The following is a 21,697-nucleotide window of genomic DNA, read 5'->3' on the forward strand; positions in this document are numbered from 1 at the left end:
CATGGAAACCTGTTCCAGAATTGCTTTGTGTCTCTGTGAACCTCGAGGATTTGGCTGCTAAATTTCTAGCTTTCTAAGGAGGGGTTTTCAGTCATATGCCCCTGAATGGACTTTAAGGGGCCACTGAAATAGCATGCAAATTTGTGCATTGTGTGCACATGCATTTTCTAAGACAGAAAATCTGTAAGAGAAAAGCAGTCCTGGACACCTGGGAGCCAGGTTGGGAGTCAGGCCTCAGTATCCCCAGGGGCCAACCTGGTTCTCAGAGGAAGAGGTGGTGTTCCCTGGGTCTGATGTCACAGAATACCAGCATCAGGTAAATCTCCATGAACATGCGAACAGGGAATAAAATAAGAACATCACCCAAATCACAAAAATGACCACCATTCCCCTTTTCTTGCTAATGAACAACTACTAATTCTTTTCCTTATAGCTGGATAAGAATTAAGGTAATCATAGGATTACCCCTGGTTTTCTGTAACATCAAATCTCAAGCAAAGCCCCGCTTGCTTGAACCCTCCCTAATAGCCATCACCAACCCAAAGCCTGTAGTAAGTCCTGTTTAATATCCTTGAGAATCTCCAGAGAAGCCCCATGGTCCCCACAGCATGTGTTCTGTCACAGAGTCAATGAACTCAATTTTGTTCGATTACCAGCAGCTCTTCCCTGGTTTGCAGTCATAGTCTCCTAAGTGTGCTCTCTAGTTCTACCTTTGCCTTATTTGCAATGTAGCAGTTAGAGTAAGTCTTGTAGGGGGTAAGACAGACCATGTCACTCCTTTGCCCCAAACCATTCAATGACTCCCCTTCCCTCCAAGTAAAGCCAACACCCCTTCCATGACCCTGTAATCTGGTCACTATGACCTCACCAGCCTGGTCTCCAACCCCCTTTTCTCCTTAACTCACTCTGCATCTGCCTGGACATCTCTTCTCTGACATACCAGGCAGGCTCTGCTTTATGCTTGAGCAGCAGCAGGTGCTCCCTCTGTCTGGAACACTTGTTCCCCAATTTCACCACCTCCAAGACTTTGCTCACCTCTCACCACACTTAAGCCCACCCTGATCTGACTATTCTACTTAAAATGCTACCCCTCCCAGTCTCCCTTACTCTACTCCACTCTTTCTTTTCCCACAGCTTTTATGACCTGCTAACATTCCGATCAATTCCCTAATTATTGTCTATATTATTTACTGCATATCTCTCCCAGCTGGAGTCTAAGTTCCACAGGCAGAGGTTTTGGTACTCAGCACAAGAAGAAGGTCTGACCTATAATTACCAACCAATACATACTTATTGGATGTTGCTGAATAGATTCATATCACAGGTATTGGGAGTGTAAGGCTGAACATGACTTTGGCTCAGGATCCCTCACTGAGAAACGTGGAGTGAGGTTGCCTGCCTCAAGCTTGACTTATCATCAAGCCCACATATTTTCTTAAGATAGAGTTTCCTGGGCATCCCTGGTGGCACAAGGGGTTAAGACGCAACCTCTGAAGCTATCTGCAGCCACTGCAGCATGAGTTCGATCCCTGGCTAGGGAGCAACCCACATGGTGCAGCAGACCTCTCCTGACTCGCCCGCTGCTCCCCTCAGCAGTGTATTTCAGTCATTCTGCCTATTCTGTTCCCCACTCTGTCTCTGATGGATCCTCTCACCCCCCCCCCACACTTCTGGCCTGTACCCCAGTCCTTGTATGCATAAATAAATCTTTAAAGAAAAATAGATAGAGTTTCCTAAACGTCACCTATTGATAGATGCCAACCTCCTGATTTTTGCCCTAAGAACAACCTAGACTTTTATTTACTTAAAACTAGTCCTTAAATAGACTCACTTTTGGAGAAATACATTTATTTTTAAAGAAAATGTTATAGCGTAGCTTTGATGTGCATAGCAGCTAGGGGAGAGAGGAGATGGTGAATTTCTAAAGTGCAGGCTAACTCACAAAGGTGGCTTTTATGTTTGAAAAGTCAAGTCCTGCTCTGTTGTGAGTTGATTAGGCCACTGAGGCCTCGCCTGCTCGGGCCATAGTGCTATGGAGAAGGTAACCCAACAACTGAAGGACTCTGGTACTTCAGAAGAGCTGCAGGGGTCCCCCTCTACCCTGTGCTCAGCAAGATGACCCCAGATGCTTCAGGCCTGTGCAGGAGAAGCCTCATTTCTCACTGGCAGGGAGTTTGGGCAAATTGGACATGTTGATTGTCTTTGCCCAGGGAGCACCTATCCTATGAGCTCTGACATGAACAGAAATAAATCCTTAGTTCCTAGAAGTGGAAAATCCTACAATGACTTACAAGGCTAACTGCAAGCCTAGAGTCATTTTATCTAACTGGTAAAATATAGTTTTCCCAAAGGGCATGCATTTCAGACACTGCTATTACTACAGAGGATTTATCTCCATGTTTCCTTGTTCCCTAGGACTGATTAAACCATATCTAAGAAACTCCAACTATGTCCTGCCTCAGTCTTAGAAAATGTCACCTGACAAAGCAATGTGATTATGTAGTGATGTAGAATAAGGAAGTGTTTAGGGGATTTGGTCTCTGACCCTGTTCCTTACATGTTAGGAAAATTGTTTCATTTTTCTGAGGCTTTCATTTTCTGGGGATAGGAATTATTTCACTACCTTCTGAGATTCTTGAGACTTCAATGGCCATCTATGTGAGAACTGGTCCCTAAGATCTAAAGTGCTACAAAATGTCACTTAAGATGATCTTTTATAAAGCTCAAGCAGAGGCTCAGAGGCCTTGTAAGGACTGGAACCAAGGTCTCTGATTCTCTCAGCTTCTCCTCAGCAGGTTGCTGTACCGGAGCCTGCCGTCCTTAAGGGTAATCATGGCAAGAGCAAGTTCCAGGGGAAGTGTGTGCTGGGAGGGGGGAGTGGAAGAGGGAGAGGGATCTCTTACCCAGTTGGGGAGAAGGTAGGAGAGGGGAAGGGGAAACAAATTCTTCTACCTTCTCATTCTGCAGAGGGCTCTGAGGCTGGGCCTCTCCAGTTAAGGGTCTCTACTGGTGTCTTTCTCCACCTCTCTCAATTTGCCTGTCTTTGTGGGTGAAGCTGACCTAGCATAAAATCACATGCTTTTGCCCTCATTTTGAAAGCACAGTCAGGCTTTAATGATCAGTTTTCTGTTCCTTGGCATTTTCTTTCAAGCAAAGGCCGTGTTTTTGTAAGATACTACATTTCAGTGGGCTCTTCTTTCATCCCCAGCAACAGTCCTGAGTGGCAGGTTTTAGGAGAAATTCCATTTTATTGCTTCTGGTGTCCGGTAACCTTGGAATGAGTGTCTGTCACCATCCCCCCAAGACCATGTTATTTCAGAAAGTTACAGTGCTTGAAAGCAGTCTCTAATAAAAGCAACCACTAATCCTAGGTAAATGAGCGTTCCAAATAAGACCAGCCATGAATGTTTAAAAAAAAAAAAAAAAAGGCAGAAAGACTCTTCAACAATAGGAGTCCACAGTGAAAACTGTGCCAGCTCAATTTCTTCAGGCATTTTTGCAGCCATTTAAAAATATGTCTTCAGCAAATTCATCTAATCGCCCCAAAAATTCTTGGCAAGATGGACATGTTGTGTCTGTAGGCCAATATTCAATCCAGGTAAAGGAATCTAAAGGATAGATGTACCTGCCAAAAAAACATGAAAATGAAGCACTTGTGAGATGGCTACAGATAGAAGAGCTGCATCTGATGGCCTTTGTAAGAACCCAGCTACCAGCAGGTCCCCAGAGGTCAGGCTGCCCCCCAAACTATGCCTGACCAGCCTTTCCCTCTGGGAACACCCACAACCCCTGAGATCAGATCATGATGCTGCTTGGCCCTCTTATAGTTAAAGGCAGGGATGACAACAGTTTCAATGTCTGCTTTTTAAAACCATATGATAAAATGTATATTTAAACATGTTCCTTTTTGAACACTCTTACACTGCTGGTGAGAATGTAAACTGGCCCAGTCACTATGGAAAGTTGTGTTCCTCAAAACACTAAAATGGACCTACCATATGACCCAACGATTCTACTCCTAGGAATCTACCCAAAAAACACAAAAACACTAATTTGGAAAAAAAAAAAAAAACCTGCACTCCTATATTTATTGCAGCACTATTTATATTAGCTAAGATGTGGAAACAAAACCCAAATTCCCCAAATGGATCACTGGATCAAGAAGAATATAGGGGAAGCAAATAATATATCAGGGGAAAAAATAATAACAACAACAAAAAAAAACACAACACAACATAACCAAAAACAAACAGACAATTACAAACCAGAGACATCCTGCAGGGGAGGAGGAGGGAGAGAGATCAAAGGGAGAGAGGGAGGGGCACAGGGGACTGAGGTGATGGTGCATGGGTGCACTGGTGAAGGAAACTCTGTGGGGACTACACCTGAGGTGGGGGGAGTGGGAAGCAAACATTGTTTAAAAATGAACAATGATGTAAAAATATATACAAATTAAAAAAATAAAAACCTGAAAAAAAGAAGGTATGGTATATATACACAATGGAATATTACTCAGCGATCGAAAAAGATAAACTCAAGCCATTTGCAGCAACATAGATGGAGCTGGAAGGGATCATGCTCAGTGAAATAAGCCAGAAGGAAAAAGAAATACTGGATTGGTTTCCGTATATAAGGAATGTAGAGAAACCAAACAAAGGGTCAGGAAAAAGACAAAACTTACAAGCTGACCACAGATCTGAGGCATACAGGAGGGAAGGGGAGGGGGAGGGGTTAGAATAGGGGAGGGAAGAGCATACGGGATGGTAGAGATGAATTACTGGTGCTGTGGTGGTGGGAAAACTACAGGGACCAAGCCTAAGGGGGGAAATCAAATACTGTCCAAAATTAACAATGATGTAAGTACATGAATTTATTAAAATTTTAAAAATTTCCTTTTTACAAACGGAATATCCTGAGGAATGTTCAGAGGAATATCACTAAAGAATCAGATATGGCATGGGGGTTGGGATGAGTGCCCTCAAATTCATCATCGGACTTGGCATTCAGTTTATCAGTGAGCCAGTGCAAGCCTTCCCTGATGGCTTTAAGTCGTTCTTCGTTCTAATCTCATTTATGTTCATAGCAAGCTGTTAGCAGCAGGGCATTTAAGAAACATGCAGTATATTAAAGAATCAACTATACTCAGTTTTGGAGGAAAGATTAGAGACTCCAAAATATTGGTGACTTACTTGAAACTGAAATTGTGTTTGATGTGGAGGGCTTCTTTACCCATTATTAAATACTGTCTTCCTTTTACTAGGTCAGCATTAGGACAGGTTGTCTTTTTGATGAAGGTGATTTCAGAGTTTTTCTCAGTTGCAGCTTCGCCTGAGAGATACACAAGTAATGTCATCAAATTCAAGTTTATAACGTCACAATTATAATCAAGCATTCTAGTTCCTCATGACTATTTATGAAAGAGCATAAATTTACATCAAGAGGCTGATGGCTTTTGGAGAGCTGCCATGTCCACATAGTTAAGACTTGGGATTCTTTTTTTTTTTTTTGATTGATTGATTTATTTATACAAGCACTGGGTACAATCAGAAGTGCGAGAGGGTGAGAAGATTCACCAGAGCCAGAGCAGGGAACAGAATAGGCAGAATGACAAAGTACACTGCTGAGGGGAGCAGTGGGCATGGCAGGAGAGGTCTATCAAACCGGTGCTGCACAGGCTGCAGGCAGCTTCACAGCCCAGCGCTCAACCGCTGTGCCACTGGGGGAGGCCCCAAGACTTGGGATTCTGGAGTTGGACTCGGGAGTGAAATCCAGCTCTGCCACTTCTCAGCTGGGTGGCCCTGGACAATGATTTATGCTCAGATCCCTCATCTGAAAATGAGCATGATTATAAACCTACCTTGGAGAACTGTTGTGAGATTCAGGGGAGCAATGTGAAAAGTGCTTATTAGAGGAGATACAAGTGCTTCTTATCATCACTTTTGCAGAATGAAGAATTAAAAGAACCTTTCTGTAGTTGAACAATATTAATCTCCATATGTGATACAACAAAAGCTAAAAGCATTTGGTAGCTGGCAATGGGCAACTTTGTAAAAAGGTGCAAGATGTGTGAAAGACTTGGGGATTTTTGGACAACTTTTGTAACTTCAAATGAACTCAGACATTCTTTGCCTGTGATGCATTCCTTCCCATGTTAACACTGAATTTCTACCCATCTTTAATTGTCACAGTATTCCTAAACATTCTTTGAAGCTCTTTGTCATAAATATCTGTCTCTTACTCCCACCGAATTTCTATCACAGCATTTCACTCCACGCGTCTGTCTCTTCATCTAGGTTGAAAAGTTCTTGAGGAGTGACTAGGTCTGATGCTGATATTCAGGACTATAACAGCTAATAACTCTGGCAGGGTTATCCTAATTATTCATTCCTGAAAAACGCCAAACCTGTGGATAAGTAGTATGTAATAGAAACTGTAAATGGTAACTGTGTAAAAGGTAAACATTATTAGTGATATTAATTCTAGGGTACATACATTGCTTCAAACTAATTTTCAGCAAAATTCTGAAACTTCCGGCTATTCCAATCTAATACTATCAAATGTCTCTGGATAATACAATAAAAAAATACAGGCCAAGCAAAATCCTTAAAATATTGTCTTCATAAATATGATACATATATCTAATGTTACTAATGTATAATGAAGTAATAATATGAAGAATTTAAAAATTACAATAATGAAAAATGAGAAAATACTGGAATCTTGATGGATAGCAGATAGTGCTAGAACAGTGAAGGCAGTTTGGAAATCATGTCAGTTCTGATAGATTTACTTCAATAAATATTGTAAGATAGAAGCAAATATTTAGAAAGTGAACATATCTTTACTTGTTCAAGAAAAAATTGTTTGAGTTCAGTTAGCTGACAGGTTAATGATTGGTAAAATTAAACATAAATGACTATGAAAGTGAAGCAAGATTTATTGCAAAATGAAGAATGATGTCATTTTATATAAAATAAAATTTAAGAGAAAAGCTATGAAAATGAAAAATACTATGAACTTTAAAGTTTTAAAAATTTGTGAATCCTGAAACTCTGTCAAATGATGTTGGTAAAACTCTGAGGGTTGAAGGGAATAAAAATTAAGAAAATGAAGAAACTAAATATGACACTTTAACAAATTGTTTTTGTGATTACACTAAAATAGAGTATATTAAGTTAATAAAAATGTCAGGTGTTATCATAAGAGCTAGAAACATGTTGAATATAATTATTGGCAGTTTAGCAATAACTGAGAGTGGACTCAGTGGCACAAACAATACCATTGCTATTAGGAGAGGTTATTTATTGAGTCTATATGTAATGACTATATATTTGAAAGAGATGTGATTGGAGAAGTTTGATGTGGTTTCTCATTGTCAAACCAAAGCTCAGACAGGGGCACCCTATACTAAGGATGCAAAATAATACTTGACAGTTTCTAAAAATTGAAAATTTATTTGGAATTATTAGAATTATTTAATGAATCATTTGTGTTATAATTGATACCGTTAGGCAAGCAATTTTATACTATTTGTAACTTAGTTAACTTAGAGAGTAAAAGGAAACACACTTTACCATGTTGTTTTATGTTATTTTACATATGAATTCAATTTACTGTATTGCTATAACAATTGTCACTTATTCAAAACTCACATAACATCAAACTTAAGGCTTTATACTAAGGCATAGGTGCTCTTAATTGGTTTCCCTGTTTCTAATCTTGCTCCCTCCAACAGAAGACAACATAAGCAATTAAAATCATAAATTAGATCGTGGTACTTGCCTACCTAAAACCTTCTATTAGCTTCCCTTTGAACTTCTAGCATGAACTCCAAATTTCTTACCATGCCTTTTAATTTTTTAAATTTTTTTAAGATAGATATTTATTTATTTATGCATACAAGAACTGAAATGTAGGCCAGAGGTGCAGGGGGTGAGAGGATTCACCAGAGACAGATTGGGGAACAGAACAGGCAAATCTACTGAAATAAACTGCTGAGGGGAGCAGCCGGGTAAGACAAGAGAGGTCTGTCTTGGCTGGGGATCGAACTCATGCTGCAGTAGCTGGCAATAACTCAATAGTGCTGAGACTTTAACACCTGCGCCACCAGGGAGGCCCTTACCATGCCTTTTAAATCTCTGTATGACCCAGCTCCTGCCTGTCTCTTAGCTTCCTCTCACACTAGCCCCTCCCTCACTCATAACACTGATGATCTTTCAGTTCCCTTAGGGTGCCAAGTTCTTTCTGTCTCAGGACCTTTGCACATTCACTCTCTCTACATTCTACTCTGCCTTTTTAAGGAATGATTAACTCTTATGAGTACCTCCTAATTATTATTTATAATTATACATATATAATTATATCACTTATAATTATTTTATATAAATTATTTATATAAAATAATTTATAATTATTATAATTATTTCCTCTTTTAAAATATGTATCCTCAAATAGAATACAAGTTTTATGAAGGCAGGAACTCTGGATATCTTATTAAAGTTATCTAATATAATGCCTGGCATATAGTAAGTAGACTACAAATATTTGATGAAGGAAAGAATGATTGAATGAATTCTCACCAGCTTTGAAGGTATCCAGGAGGGTTGCAGTGTACTTAACAAAAACATTTTCTTCCGTGATGGCTGTGATTTTAACTTTATAGGCTTGTAAAAACAATAACAACAAAAAAAAAAACAATTCATGCTTAAAATCGCTAATGTTATGTGAAATAAAAACCAGAATTTGTCAAGCAAATGAGCCCTGACATAGGCCTTACTTCTTCCAAAAAACTTTCACAAATATTCTGTCTGATTCACTCAGTCTACTTAGAATCACTAGCCCTGGCCATTGTATTGAAACAGGCAGATGAGGATAAGACTTTTAATTAAATGAAAAGACAGAAGCACCAATACAAACAGACTGTTGTTACACATAAATTTCAGATTCTGATCCTTTAAGGTAAGTGAAGTTCTGCCTATGAACTCCTATCATTCCCCTCTGCATGGGTATCAAGGGGCCCTGACCTGTCATTCATTGCCTCAATTCCACCGATACCTCCACTGATTTTTGCTCTTTGATTTTTTGATCTTTGACTTTTTGATAGGATTCTGTTTTTGACTCATCTTTGCTGGGTTGACAACTGTCTGATGAAGCCATTTCCCTCCCATTTCTTCACTCAGGCATCAGTGCTCAATCCATGTACCTCTGGAGGGTAACTTGATGGGATCACCTTGATGGGATCTGTTTCTTCTGTGAGGCCTGAGAAAAGATCCTTATTTTTCACTTTTGGGTTGAACTGAGTGACCTAAAAGCTTTGTCCATTTTTGAGATCCCAGGGAGCTATCTAGGTATACAGATGAATGAAATGAATTAATTGTGGCAGGGCCAAAGACTATGTTAGTGGCTTAAAACAAATTGAAAAAGAAAAGTCCAGGTTGTCAGATTTATCATTCCTTATGGCAGATATGGACAATGGGCATAGGTGGAAAGAGGCATCTATTTTGTTCTTATTCTTTTATTCCAGTATCCACCTGTAGTCACCAAGAAAGCCAGCTAATGTAGTCTCAAAATTACCTTTTTGTAAATAAATGGCAAATCAATAAAATTTGATTACCCCCCCCCCAAAAAGGAGTCTTTTTCTTGAAAGTGATAAGCTAAATCCAGATTGCATTTATTCTCTATGCTAAAGTGGGGTTCTGATATTTAAGAGTAAAAATAGTTCTAGAATGGAGGGAAGAAATAATTTAGCAATTTTTTATCTGCTAAAACAACAAAGCATCTCTTCAAGTCTCTGTGTATTTAAAAAAAAACTGTAGTGGGTCTTAGCTGAGTTAAGCAGATGTTTAGCCTTTTTAAAAAATCAAGGTAAATATTAAAATAAAAACTATAAACCATCCAAAATTAAATCTGATGGTTGAATTTCCATGAAGCGAATTCAGTGTGATAGCATGAAAATAACACTGGAGGCCAGAATGCACTTGAGATCCACCATCTACTTCCTGCATGATGTTGACTGAATTACTTAATCTTTCTGAGCCTCAGTTTCTTCACTTGTAATATAAAGATAACCCTCTGTTACCTAGGAAGAGTCTTGTGGGACTCCAAAGAGAAACCATATATTAAAGCCATTGGTAAACTCAAAATGCTGAATCAATTGTTCTATTCTTCCCTCCTCCTGAATTGTTCTATTTTTTATTTACAAATAATACCATGCCAACTTTCAAGAAAGGATTTTAGATAGTGTGCAACATTTACTCTCTCTCTCAAAAAAAAAAAAAAGAAACAAAAAAAAGAAGGAAATATCACAGACAATGAACAGAAAATACAGGAGTTAATCAGCTGAGGACACTGAGAGAAATATTTGGGCATTTGATTTAACTCTGAGATCTGGACAATCAGAAGGGGAACTCCATGAGAAACGAAGAGAGTTTAAGACATGGATTCTAATTCTGTATATAGTAAACATTATTTTGTATTTATATTTTTAACTTTGTCTTTGAAAGGATTTTGGAAAAACCCAAACTCCCAAACTAACTTTGTTTCTGCTTCTGCTCGATGAACTGGAAGAATACAGTACTGAAACCTTATACCTTAGTGGTTTCTCTAAAGTTCACTTTGAATATGTCTTAGCAGCATAATTCAAAGGGATATATTAGAGTAAAGTGTCTTGGCTGGATGTGCCTGTCACTCTCATCATTTTTAATGAAAATCACATTTCTTTGCTGAAGGATAAATAACTTTGCATGTTAATGCTGAAAAGGATGGCATTTTCCTTCAAAGGAACACATGGAATGTTGTATCCATATAATCACTGTGTAACAGTGTTGATTTTCCTAACTAATCATGTATTCATAAAATTTCATGTTTAATGGAACTGTATATTGAACTTACCATATGCAATTTCTGGTTTACAAGCTGTTTCTTTTCTAGTATCTGCAGAGATTGTCAGATCCAATTCTTTCTGTATTTGTCCACAGTCAGCTGGATTTTGTAAAAAATGGGTAGAAGTTAGATTAATGTAAGGAAGCAGACACTCTCTTTGGGAGTAAACATAGTTCCTCATGAGCCCTGAGACAGTCCAATATAACCTTACAAATACCAGATTCCTAAGACCTGTCCATTTTATGCTCTTGCACAAAGTAAAAGATCACATAAGCAAAAAACAAAACAAACAAGAAAACCATAACAAACAAAAACAAAATCTTGGCTGCAAGACTTATTCTTGAAATGGGTAGTCACTCCACATACAGTTTTTTAGACATGTAGCTCTGGGTATATAGCTTCCATTGAGGAAAGAAGGAAAGTTTTCCATTTTGAATATTATCAGAAGTCTCTTGAAAGAACTAAAATGATAATTGACTTATTTATAGCTGTAATGTGGTGCTATACATACCTAGGGAATGTGCAGATATTAAGGATTTTAAAAAATAAAACCTAAACCAATCCATGAAGTAGTTGAGCTCTTATGAAGTAGTTGAGCTCTGGGTCTTTTCTTTGCCCAAGGAGGTTGCCTTAGATTTACAAAGGACTGAATGGAACTGAAAAATCAACAGAATGTCTGTCACTAATAAGGAATGACAAGGGGGGAGAAAGAGGTGCTGGCACAGCCACTATAGAAAATAATATGGAGATTCCTCAAAAAAAAAAAAAAAATAGAACTACCATAGTATTCAGTAACCCCACCTCTGGGAATATAGCCCAAGGAACTGAAATCAGAATCTTAAAGGGATATCTGTACTCTCATATCCATGAGACACTATCACAATAGCCATAATTTTGTGACAATTTAAGTGCCCATCAACAGATGAATGGATAAAGCAGATGTGATATAAAGACACAGTGGAATATTATTCAGTCATGAGAAATAAGGAAATCCTGCCACTTGTGACAGCTTGGATGAAACTTGAGTGCGCTATGCTAAGTGAGATTAGTCAAGCAGAGAAAGACAAATACTATATGATGTCACTTATATGTGGAATCTAAAACAGTCAAACTCAGAGAAACAGAGCGGTGGTCACCAGAGGTTGAAGGAGTAGGGAAAAGGGGAGATATTGGTCAATGGGTACAAACTTCCAGTTGTAGGGTTAATGCATTTGGGAATCTAATGTATAGCATGGTGATCACAGTAAATAGTACTGTATCATACACTTGAATGTTGCTAAGACAGTAGCCTCAAGTACCAGCCCCACAAAAAAGAAATGGTGACTATGTGACATGATGGAGGAATTACCATCATGCTGCTGTGGCAATCATTTTGTATTACATAAATGATTCAAATCAACATGTTGTACACCTTAAACTGAAACTTGCACAATGTTGCTTGTCAATTATATTTCAATTATGGTGGTGGTATGGGAGAAACAGGAGCTAGCAGCTGTGTCCTGAGCCTCTGTTCTCTTAGGTTATGGGCCTGTAACATTAAAAAGACCAAGTGAAAAGTAAGAATTTCATATCATGTTACCTATATGATATCCAACAACTATTTGAATGGTGTTTCTCTGTCTCTGCTTCTGCTTAGTGGAAACTATGGGTTGTTCAGGTGTTGTCAAAACTTTACAGTGCTCAAGAAATTGGCTCTCAGTCAGGTAAGATTACATTTCTATTTCTAAGAAAAGAGAGTTTGTCAAACAGCTACCCACAGATGAGCCCCTGATTAGGAGTGGCGGCTTTAAGGAAGCTGCCCAAACATGTCAAGTGAAACTTACCTTCTACACACTTGCATATTGCTCCTTCACAGACTTTCTGAAGCTCAGTACGGGACGTACTATAGAACATGGTGCACTGTTTATCTGTGGCAATGGAAGTTAAGAGAAGTGACTGGATTAATGTACAACAATATTTGCTGATCAGTGAGTCTCATGGGGCCTTGGAGATCACCTATTTCAAACCCTCTTTTTGCAGCTAAGGACCAGAGAGATTATGAATTGTCTATCCTGCCATGGACCTCTCTGCCCTCAAAATGGTCTCCCTCTGCAAATTAGTTTTGGACTTGAAATTTTACTGTTCAATATTCATGTCTTAGAATGAAAATATTTGGTGCAAATGAGAGTAATAAATTATATTACAAGTGTCTAATGAAAGAACTGTATTTGCTTAGGGTGGAGAAGAGAAGAAAAACCCACATGTATGTAAGAGCTTAAAACACACACATATACACATACACACACAGGAAAAGACGGTATTTTCTATAAATGTGTGTCAGAGTTTGTCACCTTAAGAATTTTCTAACAAGTGGGGCCTCCCTGGTAGCACAAGGGGTTAAGACGCAACCTGCGAAGCTATCCGCAGCTACTGCAGCAAGAGTTCGATCCCCGGTCAGGGAGCAACCCACATGGCACAGCAGACCTCTCCTGACTCGTCCACTGCTCCCCTCAGCAGTGTGCTTCAGTCATTCTGCCTGTTCTGTTCCCCACTCCTTCTCTGGTGAATCCTCTCACCCCTCAAACTTCTGGCCTGTACCCTAGTTCTTGTATACATAAATAAATAAATCTTTTTTAAAAAAAAATTTTCTAACAAGTGTCCAAAGTGGAATAATCTGTGTGAACCAAAATTTTCCAATTAACATTCTCAGTAGTGGCTGAGTGGTCAAATGTGGGATCGTTCATTCAACAAACATTGTCCATACCCAATAGGTACCTGACACTGTATGAGATACTAGGGATACAAGAATGAAAACATTGTGTCTGCAGTTGGTGAAAAAGACATGCAAAGAGATCATTACAATGCAATGTGACAACTGCTATAAAGAAAGTATTACAAAATTTGATGAGAGTGTAGATGGAGCAGAAGTTGACTCTGGGAAGATTAGGGTAGGCTTCTCTAAAGGAGAGATGCAATGAATACTGAAAGTGAACAGCAAAGACAAACTCAAGGGAAAGAATTTTAAAGCTGGGAGAAATATAGTTATTTTAAAAATGAAGAAACTGAGACCTGGAGAGGTGAAATGATTTGCTTGATGCCATGGAGCTATTTATATGTCCAAGTAGGGACTTCTATGGAGAGTGAGCCCTGAGAGAGTCAATATATGAAATTAACAGGCCCTGAGTGGATCTCCTTAGGTCCTTTAATGAATACAAAGTATTCTTCTGAAGAAATATTAAAGTAGGTTTGATTACCTGGCCTGTGGTACTCATACACCGTGAAAGTTGCAGGACTCAGAAACCCAACTTGAAAAAGTTCAAATATCCGGAATCGGACACAAAGGTAGTCATTGGAGGGAATCTGTTTGATGAATTAAGGATTTAAACTTATAGGAGAGCAGAGACTCAACATATTTTAGCCTGTAAATTTTAAACGGTAATAGTGAAGAAAAAATTGTGGGAGGTGATGTTACCGAGCTCAGTTGCAGAATCACATGTCCATCTTTGACTTGGTAATCATCTAATAGTCGGTCCACCGCTTCCACAAGCTGAGGGAGGAAGAGAGAAGCTTGAATTTAATTTCGCAGTCTTTTGTTTAAATAATTCGCCTGATGAGATATTAGATCCCAGAGATGTAATCCTTGAGTTCACAATTCAAAGACAATGAAGGGCAACTCCTCTTGACAAAGTCTGAACATGTTATCACATGACTCATATTTTTTTAGAACATGCAAGTATATGCCACCACTTCACTTTGAAACATCAAAACTTAGGTAGATTGTCAGTTTGGAAAGAATATTCCAGGTGATTTTTTGAAAGTGATATAGTGGAAGGAAAGGAAATAACTTTACGAAATAATGCAGCAGAGAAAACCAATATCATAATAATACTTAAAAAAAACCCAGTCCAGGCTTTTGGTGGACTACAGGTGCTTTGGTAGTAGGTGTGCTACCATGACTGCACCTGGGAGTGGGGCGATCCTATGCTTAAAAAATGCTATTAATTATGTAAATCAATGGTACTTCAATAAAATTAAAAATATTCCTAGCATTTTATCAGGCACAGACTAGTGCTTGACATTTTTGGGCTCAGCATAATTCTGTCCACTAACATAGTGTCTTGGATATTCAGTGAATATTTGTTGTTTTTCAATAAAAAAAAAATTACAGCTTTTAAGTCTTCTGAATTTGCACTGATTCCAGTAGGCAAAGAGATATCCATCACTGCATGGGAAGACCCAGATGATGATTCTTCACTGCTGGGCTTGTAACTAAAACAAATTAGAGATTATGAAATGGAATAAATAAATGAGTTATTTAACAAAGACTTTTTTCCTTTTAAGCTTTAATTTTTGAATTGGGTCTCTATTTATTTGCTTTTCTACAACATATACAACATACACATTGGGATCTCTGAGTTGCAAGAGAGCTCTGTGTCTCCTATTTCAACTCTTTACTCACTTAACTGGTAATCTTAATGGCCCACCATTCTGGAACTGGAAGAGACCATAGAAGTCATTCAGCTCCAGCTGAGAACACTGAGGCTGAGAACAAGACACTTATGCAAGTCACATGACTGACTAGCTTGTGGCAGAACTCGAAAGTCTCTTGACTGTCACTCTATTTCTTTTTCTCACAGGAGAAATTAGTCATATATTGGAAAGAGATACAGTAAATATATTCAGGAAAAGAGTAGAAGGACATACACTAAAAGTTAACAGCTACTTTTTCTGGATGATTATAATATCTCATTTCCCTTTTTTTCCCTAAAATTTCCACAACATATAATTTATTTTTAAAAATGTTTCAAGGACCATCCATTGTCTAGGAATTGTGCTTAGGGGATGTTTAAGGGAAGCTTAGGAGAAAGGTATTAGTGCTTTTTTTGTTTGTTTTTTTTTTTCTGGTAAGAGAGAACACTGAAGTAAGGAATCAGGAAACTTGAGTTTTACCCATCCTCTCCTGAGAGGTTTCCACAAATCATTTTCCTTTTCTGGAGGCTATTATCTTACTATAAAGAAATATAAACTTGTGTTTTGAAGTTATCTTTGTAATTCCAAGGCTCCATTTTGAGTGGCGAGGGTTGGTATACCCTTTAAGGAGAGCTGGAAAATCTAGAAGAGGGGCAAATTGGGGCAGGGTGAATGTGCTTCTGTAAGGCTGAGAATCAGAGTGGGGCTGGGAAGAATGGTAAGGACTAAAGGAAGACTCTGGGAAGATAACCTCTTAAGGAGGACAATGAGTTGATCTCTCCTAAAGGAATGAGTAAGTGTGAAGGAAATGTTGTGAGTTTAGTCAGTTGGCAGGGATCACCCTTTCCCAATCCCACTCATATCACACATTTAAGAAGCAGAGCCTATCAGAAATTTTAGGTATAATATTTATGGTTATAACTTAAAATACCAGAAAAATCTCTGGCTTTAAATTTTTTTTTTTTATGCTCAGTGTACTTTATTTTTTTTAAAAAAAATTAATATTTTATTTTATATAATTTTTACATCATTTTTCATTTTTGCACAGTGTATGCTTTAAAATATTTAACCCTATTCTTTACCAAATTAACAAGGCAAGTTAGAGTATAATATGACATCTGGACAGCTCCCTAGCTGGATCAGGTGACTGTGACCAGAAACAGAGAACCATTGCTCATAGATGCAAATGCGCCCTGGACAGGATGAAAAGGGGCCTCCTGAGTGGAGACCAGCTATGAAAAGTTGCTGAGCCTTGACAACTTGTTGCCATGGCAATGGTTTCAACCAGGGAAAAGAAACCTTCCTTTCAAGAAGGCCTTTGCTTGCTGCCAAAGACAGCAATCTTTCCTGAGAGAAGGGGAGATAAAAAATACTTTTTTCTTTTTTCTTGTAAATACAACAGAAAAATTGTAAAAGTTAAATACACAGAAGAGAAACCAACATAGAACTGGAGGCTGGCATTTTTTTTTAAATGGGAAAGAGAATATTTGTAGGCAAAGACTTTCTCACATGAACAAGTACTATACTACACAGTTACTTTTGGAATTTATCCAACCTAACTCCAGCATCACAGAGCCAAACATATTTCACCTGGTATTTTTGAACATTCTGTCCCCAATTTGTAAAAGTCAAAGGATAGAATATTCCAAATAACATTTCTATTCATCTTCTTTTGTATATTAGCAATGTAGAATTAAATCTCCTGTCAATGAATTGGAATGAATGAGTTTTTGATAAGAGCCTTTTTTGTAGAGCAGACTAGAACTGGAGGAAACTTGGAAAGCAGAGTCTAAGATCCTTGCTTTTTAGGAGCCAGGAGAAGTCAGCTAACTTGCTGAAGACCAGTTGAGTACTTTATGGCAGAGACTCTCCCAGGTGTCCCACTACACCACACAGGAGCTCTCCTTTATGTGCACTCCAGGAGCCCTCTGCAGGGTCCCCTTGTGCTGATCCTAGCTCTGCCCAGAACACAATCACTGACAGGGCGCTAAGACAGTACAGGGGGCTTAACCACAGCTATTATCAAGCTCCCTCCCCAGAGGGGAGCAGGAGTGGCAGGAAAGGAAATGCCTAGGAAAGGGTGATCTTAACAGAAAGATCTTACAGAACAAGGAAGGGTATTCAAGGCAAAACAGTCAGCAGAGGGCCTTCCCGATGGCGCAGCGGTTGAGCGCGCTGGGTTGCGAAGCTGCCCGCAGCCTCTGCAGCACCTGTTAGATCCCCGGCTGCTCCCCGGCCACCGGAGGAGGGTCCCACAAGGCGCGCAGACCTCTCCTGCTGCCCACTGCTCCCCTCAGCAGTGTACTTCGGTCCTTCTGCCTGCTCTGCTCCCCGCTCTGGCTCTGGCGAATTCTCTCACCCTCCCGCGCTTCTGACTGTAACCAGTGCTTGTATAAATAAATAAATTAATTAAAACAAAACAAAACAAAAAAAAAAAAAAAAAACAGCCGGCAGAGGCTGGCCAAGGAAGTGGAGTTGCAAGGTGGCTGGTAAAGGAATCCTAATATGGGCGGGCTGGCCTGAGGACCACAAACAAGAATGAGAATGGCTAGTAGGGAGGCAGTGAGAAACCATTTGTTGCTCCTCAGGTCAGTAGTCTCAGCTTACTCTGACTGAAGGAGGTGGTTTTGAAACTGGACTGGCTATCAGGGTCTGGGGTTTGAGATCTTTAACACTGTGAGAACTTGGCAGATTACTTCACCTCTTCAGGTCTCAACTACTTTATTTCTAATAACAAGTGAATAATTATATCATTCCTACAATCCTTTTCAGCTTTAATCTATTACAAAACTCAATAAAATATCTAAGTTATCCATACTGAGTGTTTTGCCATCATGTGTGATTACAAGTAAAAATAAGTGAAATACCAACCATACAAATCACTGTTATGAAAATAGATAGAATTAAGGGAAGAAAACAGTAAAAGTTACTGAGGGGTGAGGGAAAGAACTAGTCTATTCCTGGCTCTGCTACTAATGTATTCACACTGCAACTGCTAAGGTATGCATGTATATTTTCAAAACCCTACACTTTCACATACATTTTAGGATGGTGGCTGTGGTAGGCAGAATAATGTCCATATCATAATCCCCCAAACCTATGAATATTCTACCTGGTAAAAGGAACTCGCAGATGGTATTAAGTTAAGGATCCTGCAGTAGGGAGATTATCCTGGAGTATTTGGGTGGGCCCAGTGTAATCACAAAGGTCTTTATAAGGGGAAGAAGCAGGAGAGTCAGAGAAGATATGATGATGTGAAGCAGGGGTTACAGCCAGAGGGGGAGACTGGAAGATGCTGTACTGCTGACTTTGAAGATGGACGAAGGGGTCACAGGTCAAGGGATGTGGGTATTCTCTAGAATCTGGAAAAAGGAAGGGATTGGATTGGCCCCGTTGGCCTCCAGAAGGAAAGCAGCTTTGATGACACTTTGATGTTAGGACTCCTGACTTCCAGAACTGTAAGATAATAAGTTTAGGTTGTTTTAAGCCCTTCAGTTTGTGGTGAATTGTTACCTAGTGACAACAAAAAAATGAGTACAGTGGTCAATTTCAGTCTGTGGCATTAGTCTTCAGAGGGTTCAACAGAGTGGTTTTCAAGCCTACCTACCATCACAATAACCTCTGGGGGTATGGTTGGAGTTTGGGGATGGTTCTAAAAGTTCTCCCACTAAATTCAATGCACAGCCTGAGTTGAGAAGCAATGGTTGAAAATGGCCAAGGATTTTGCTGGGAGAATGTTATTTTTCTAAGAGAGCTGGGCTCCTTATAAGAGAATGTTTTGATCTTTCTTTTCCTAATACATATATTAAATCTCCACCTTTCTGAAAGACAGAAAAAACTAATATTATAATGTTTGAATAGAAGGAGGTCAAGAACAGGAGGAGAAAGTACATATGAGTAAAACAAAGTTGTTCTATATTAAGTAACTAAGAAAACCACTATGTTCTACATTTTAAAATGTGCGCAATTTTATATCTGGCTGTTCTAAAATTAAAAAGATGTGAAGAAACGATATCATGACAAACATGAGATCTTGCCATCTGTACTCCCCTGCGGAAACTGGCTCACCTGGCACATGCCACTATGCGCTGATATCCTGAGTCCTGGTAGCTTCTGATGCTGGATGCTAATTAGCACAACAAGGAAACAAACAAACAAATGAACAAAAATGAGAGTAAGCTATTTTCAGCTGTTTGGGAACTATCAGAACAAAATCATTAATGAGCAGGTCTCTGAATACATTTAAAAATGATTTGTGATTTGGAAATTGGTACTTCTGGTAATTTTAAAGGAAATTCAGGCCTATTGAAAACACCAAGAAATCTTTAAATAATGAGACTAGACTTTAAATTACTAGAACAACAAACTGTTCTAATTATCATTTATAAGATTTTAGATTATAAGCTGTCAAAGAATTAAAATTTGAGGAGTCATTTAAGGTAAATATGCATTCGGAACATGTTTAGGGGGAAGTTGAAAGGAGGAAGAGTGGATGCCCGACTTTGCTGGTAGTTGGATAGTTCCCAAGGGAACAGATTTCTGAGCCATGAATGGAAGATCTCAGGACAGAGAGGCAGCATGCCGTTGACCACTGCAGTGTGCAAGTGGATTGTATTTGGGTGAGAACCAGCCCACCAAAAGAGGGGTGTGGAGTCCGCTGATAGAAAAAGGGCACATAAAAACAAGATCATAAGTAGTGGAGAGACCAAGGTAAAGGTGGAAGCAGAGAAATGTGCACTAGTCAGGCCTTTTGGCGTACAGACAAGGTGGGGATAGAAACCCAACAGGCAATAAGGGAAGCTCAGGGTCCTGGAGTGGGGACTCACATAAAAGTAACAGAATTCAAGGCCCTGAAATTAAACCTTTTTGTGGTTTTATAACTAGTTACATTCTGTAGAAATAATGTAGTCAAAATAATTTCTTGATCAATGGTACATATATTTAACTTAGTTATTAAATTATCTAATATCTGTTTCCAGCTATTTTTAAAGATTTCCCTCTATTATGATAAAAGATGGTAAAGTTTACTAAGATGTCAACCTGCTAAGGAATTTAATTAAGAAATTTTGTTTTCCAAGCAAACATGTTTTTCCTAGTCAGGGAAGCTCTCTGACATTCTTTAGGCTCAGCCAAAATGACAGTGTAAGTCATGCTTTTTACCTTCAATGTCCTGGACTTCAATTTTCAAATGAAAGCTGCAAACTTCCTCAGAGGTACTGATTTTGTGAGCCACAGTTGTTACCTGCATTGGGACAAATAAACAAGAAGATTCTAGTTAAAATGGGAAGGTTGAAAGGACATCAAGGTAGTGCTGCTGTGCAAGTGGAGGCTCAGGTATCATTTTCATAATCCAAATGGTGAAAACTTGCAGCAGCTGTACTTTCAGTAAATTCCACAACTGAAGCATAGCTCAGAAACCCAAAATAAGCAAACCAACTTCTGACCAGGCAGAATCTTGGTCAGGTCCCATGCAGATAAATCTGAGTACCTTACTTCACAGGAAAGTTCCTAAAACATTAATCCCTGAGCCTGTACACTGTAATTTGACATGTAACACTAGTGGTCAGGGAGTGTGCATAGTACTGTGGTAAACAACAAATTATAGGTATGCATGGACGGGCAGGGTTGTTGCCAAAAGCAGGTATATTGAGAGTAGCTAGGAGTGACAAAAAGTAGACAAATCCATTCCACCTCCTTGCACAATCTTATAAACAGTTTTTGAAGGAGTAAGTGTGCTAAAGGGAAGTGCATAATTAAAATCATCAATTTATTTTCAGAATACATAGTTTATTTTATTTTAGCCATTTGGTAGTTGCAAATTTCTCTAAGCTGTTTGTGTATGTCCATGCAACCTATGGCTAGTATACATATACACACATGAAGATATATATTTAATACACATATATTATGTGTCTATATTATGCATATGCATATTTAATACACATAATATATATTATTAACTACACATAAATACACACACACACACAGAGTGTCCACAATGGTGTTCCAAAAAGAGACTGTTACTAACCTTAAAATATTTATGTGTGTGTCCACACACACATCTGTGTGTATGTAACCATAAAACTTACAGATCCATAAATGTAATTATGTATTATGTTATATATATATTATCTCCACAAATACACAGACTATATAAATACAAGGATTAACATAGCCATTTTCAAAAAGAAATTGTGAGGCCAGCTGCCAAGAAAGCTAGAGAAGATTAGATCAACGAATTCTACTTTAGTCATGGTTACCCAAGTCCAGATTTCTGTGATTTTGTGGCAAAATCCCTCCCTTTCTCTTACATTACCTAGAACAAGTAGTCACGAAACTCCCACAAAAGCAGGCTCTCAGTGAAATA

The 21,697-nt window shown here is 38.7% G+C and overlaps 1 protein-coding gene across 5 annotated transcripts in view; it reads right to left on the reverse strand.

The window, feature by feature from the left end:
* Window positions 1-3,104: 3,104 nt before the first annotated feature.
* C5 (complement C5) overlaps window positions 3,105-21,697 on the reverse strand; it is a 79,901-nt gene continuing 61,308 nt past the window's right edge. For 4 of the 5 annotated variants that reach the window (XM_037493868.1, XM_054689159.1, XM_054689155.1 and 1 more), the window contains 10 exons: window positions 20,491-20,572; window positions 19,399-19,456; window positions 15,027-15,129; window positions 14,333-14,407; window positions 14,115-14,220; window positions 12,705-12,788; window positions 10,891-10,980; window positions 8,580-8,663; window positions 5,190-5,328; window positions 3,105-3,625 (listed from right to left, as the gene is read on the reverse strand). In XM_037493868.1, the coding sequence (XP_037349765.1) occupies window positions 3,487-3,625; window positions 5,190-5,328; window positions 8,580-8,663; window positions 10,891-10,980; window positions 12,705-12,788; window positions 14,115-14,220; window positions 14,333-14,407; window positions 15,027-15,129; window positions 19,399-19,456; window positions 20,491-20,572 (960 nt within the window). In that variant the 3' untranslated portion in view covers window positions 3,105-3,486. The remainder of the gene's footprint in view (window positions 3,626-5,189; window positions 5,329-8,579; window positions 8,664-10,890; window positions 10,981-12,704; window positions 12,789-14,114; window positions 14,221-14,332; window positions 14,408-15,026; window positions 15,130-19,398; window positions 19,457-20,490; window positions 20,573-21,697) is intronic. The other variant, XM_054689157.1, reaches the window with a different exon arrangement.

Source organism: Talpa occidentalis, unplaced genomic scaffold (genome assembly GCF_014898055.3).
Source record: "Talpa occidentalis isolate TD23 unplaced genomic scaffold, MPIMG_talOcc4v2.1 talOcc4.7, whole genome shotgun sequence".
NCBI lineage: Eukaryota > Metazoa > Chordata > Mammalia > Eulipotyphla > Talpidae > Talpa > Talpa occidentalis.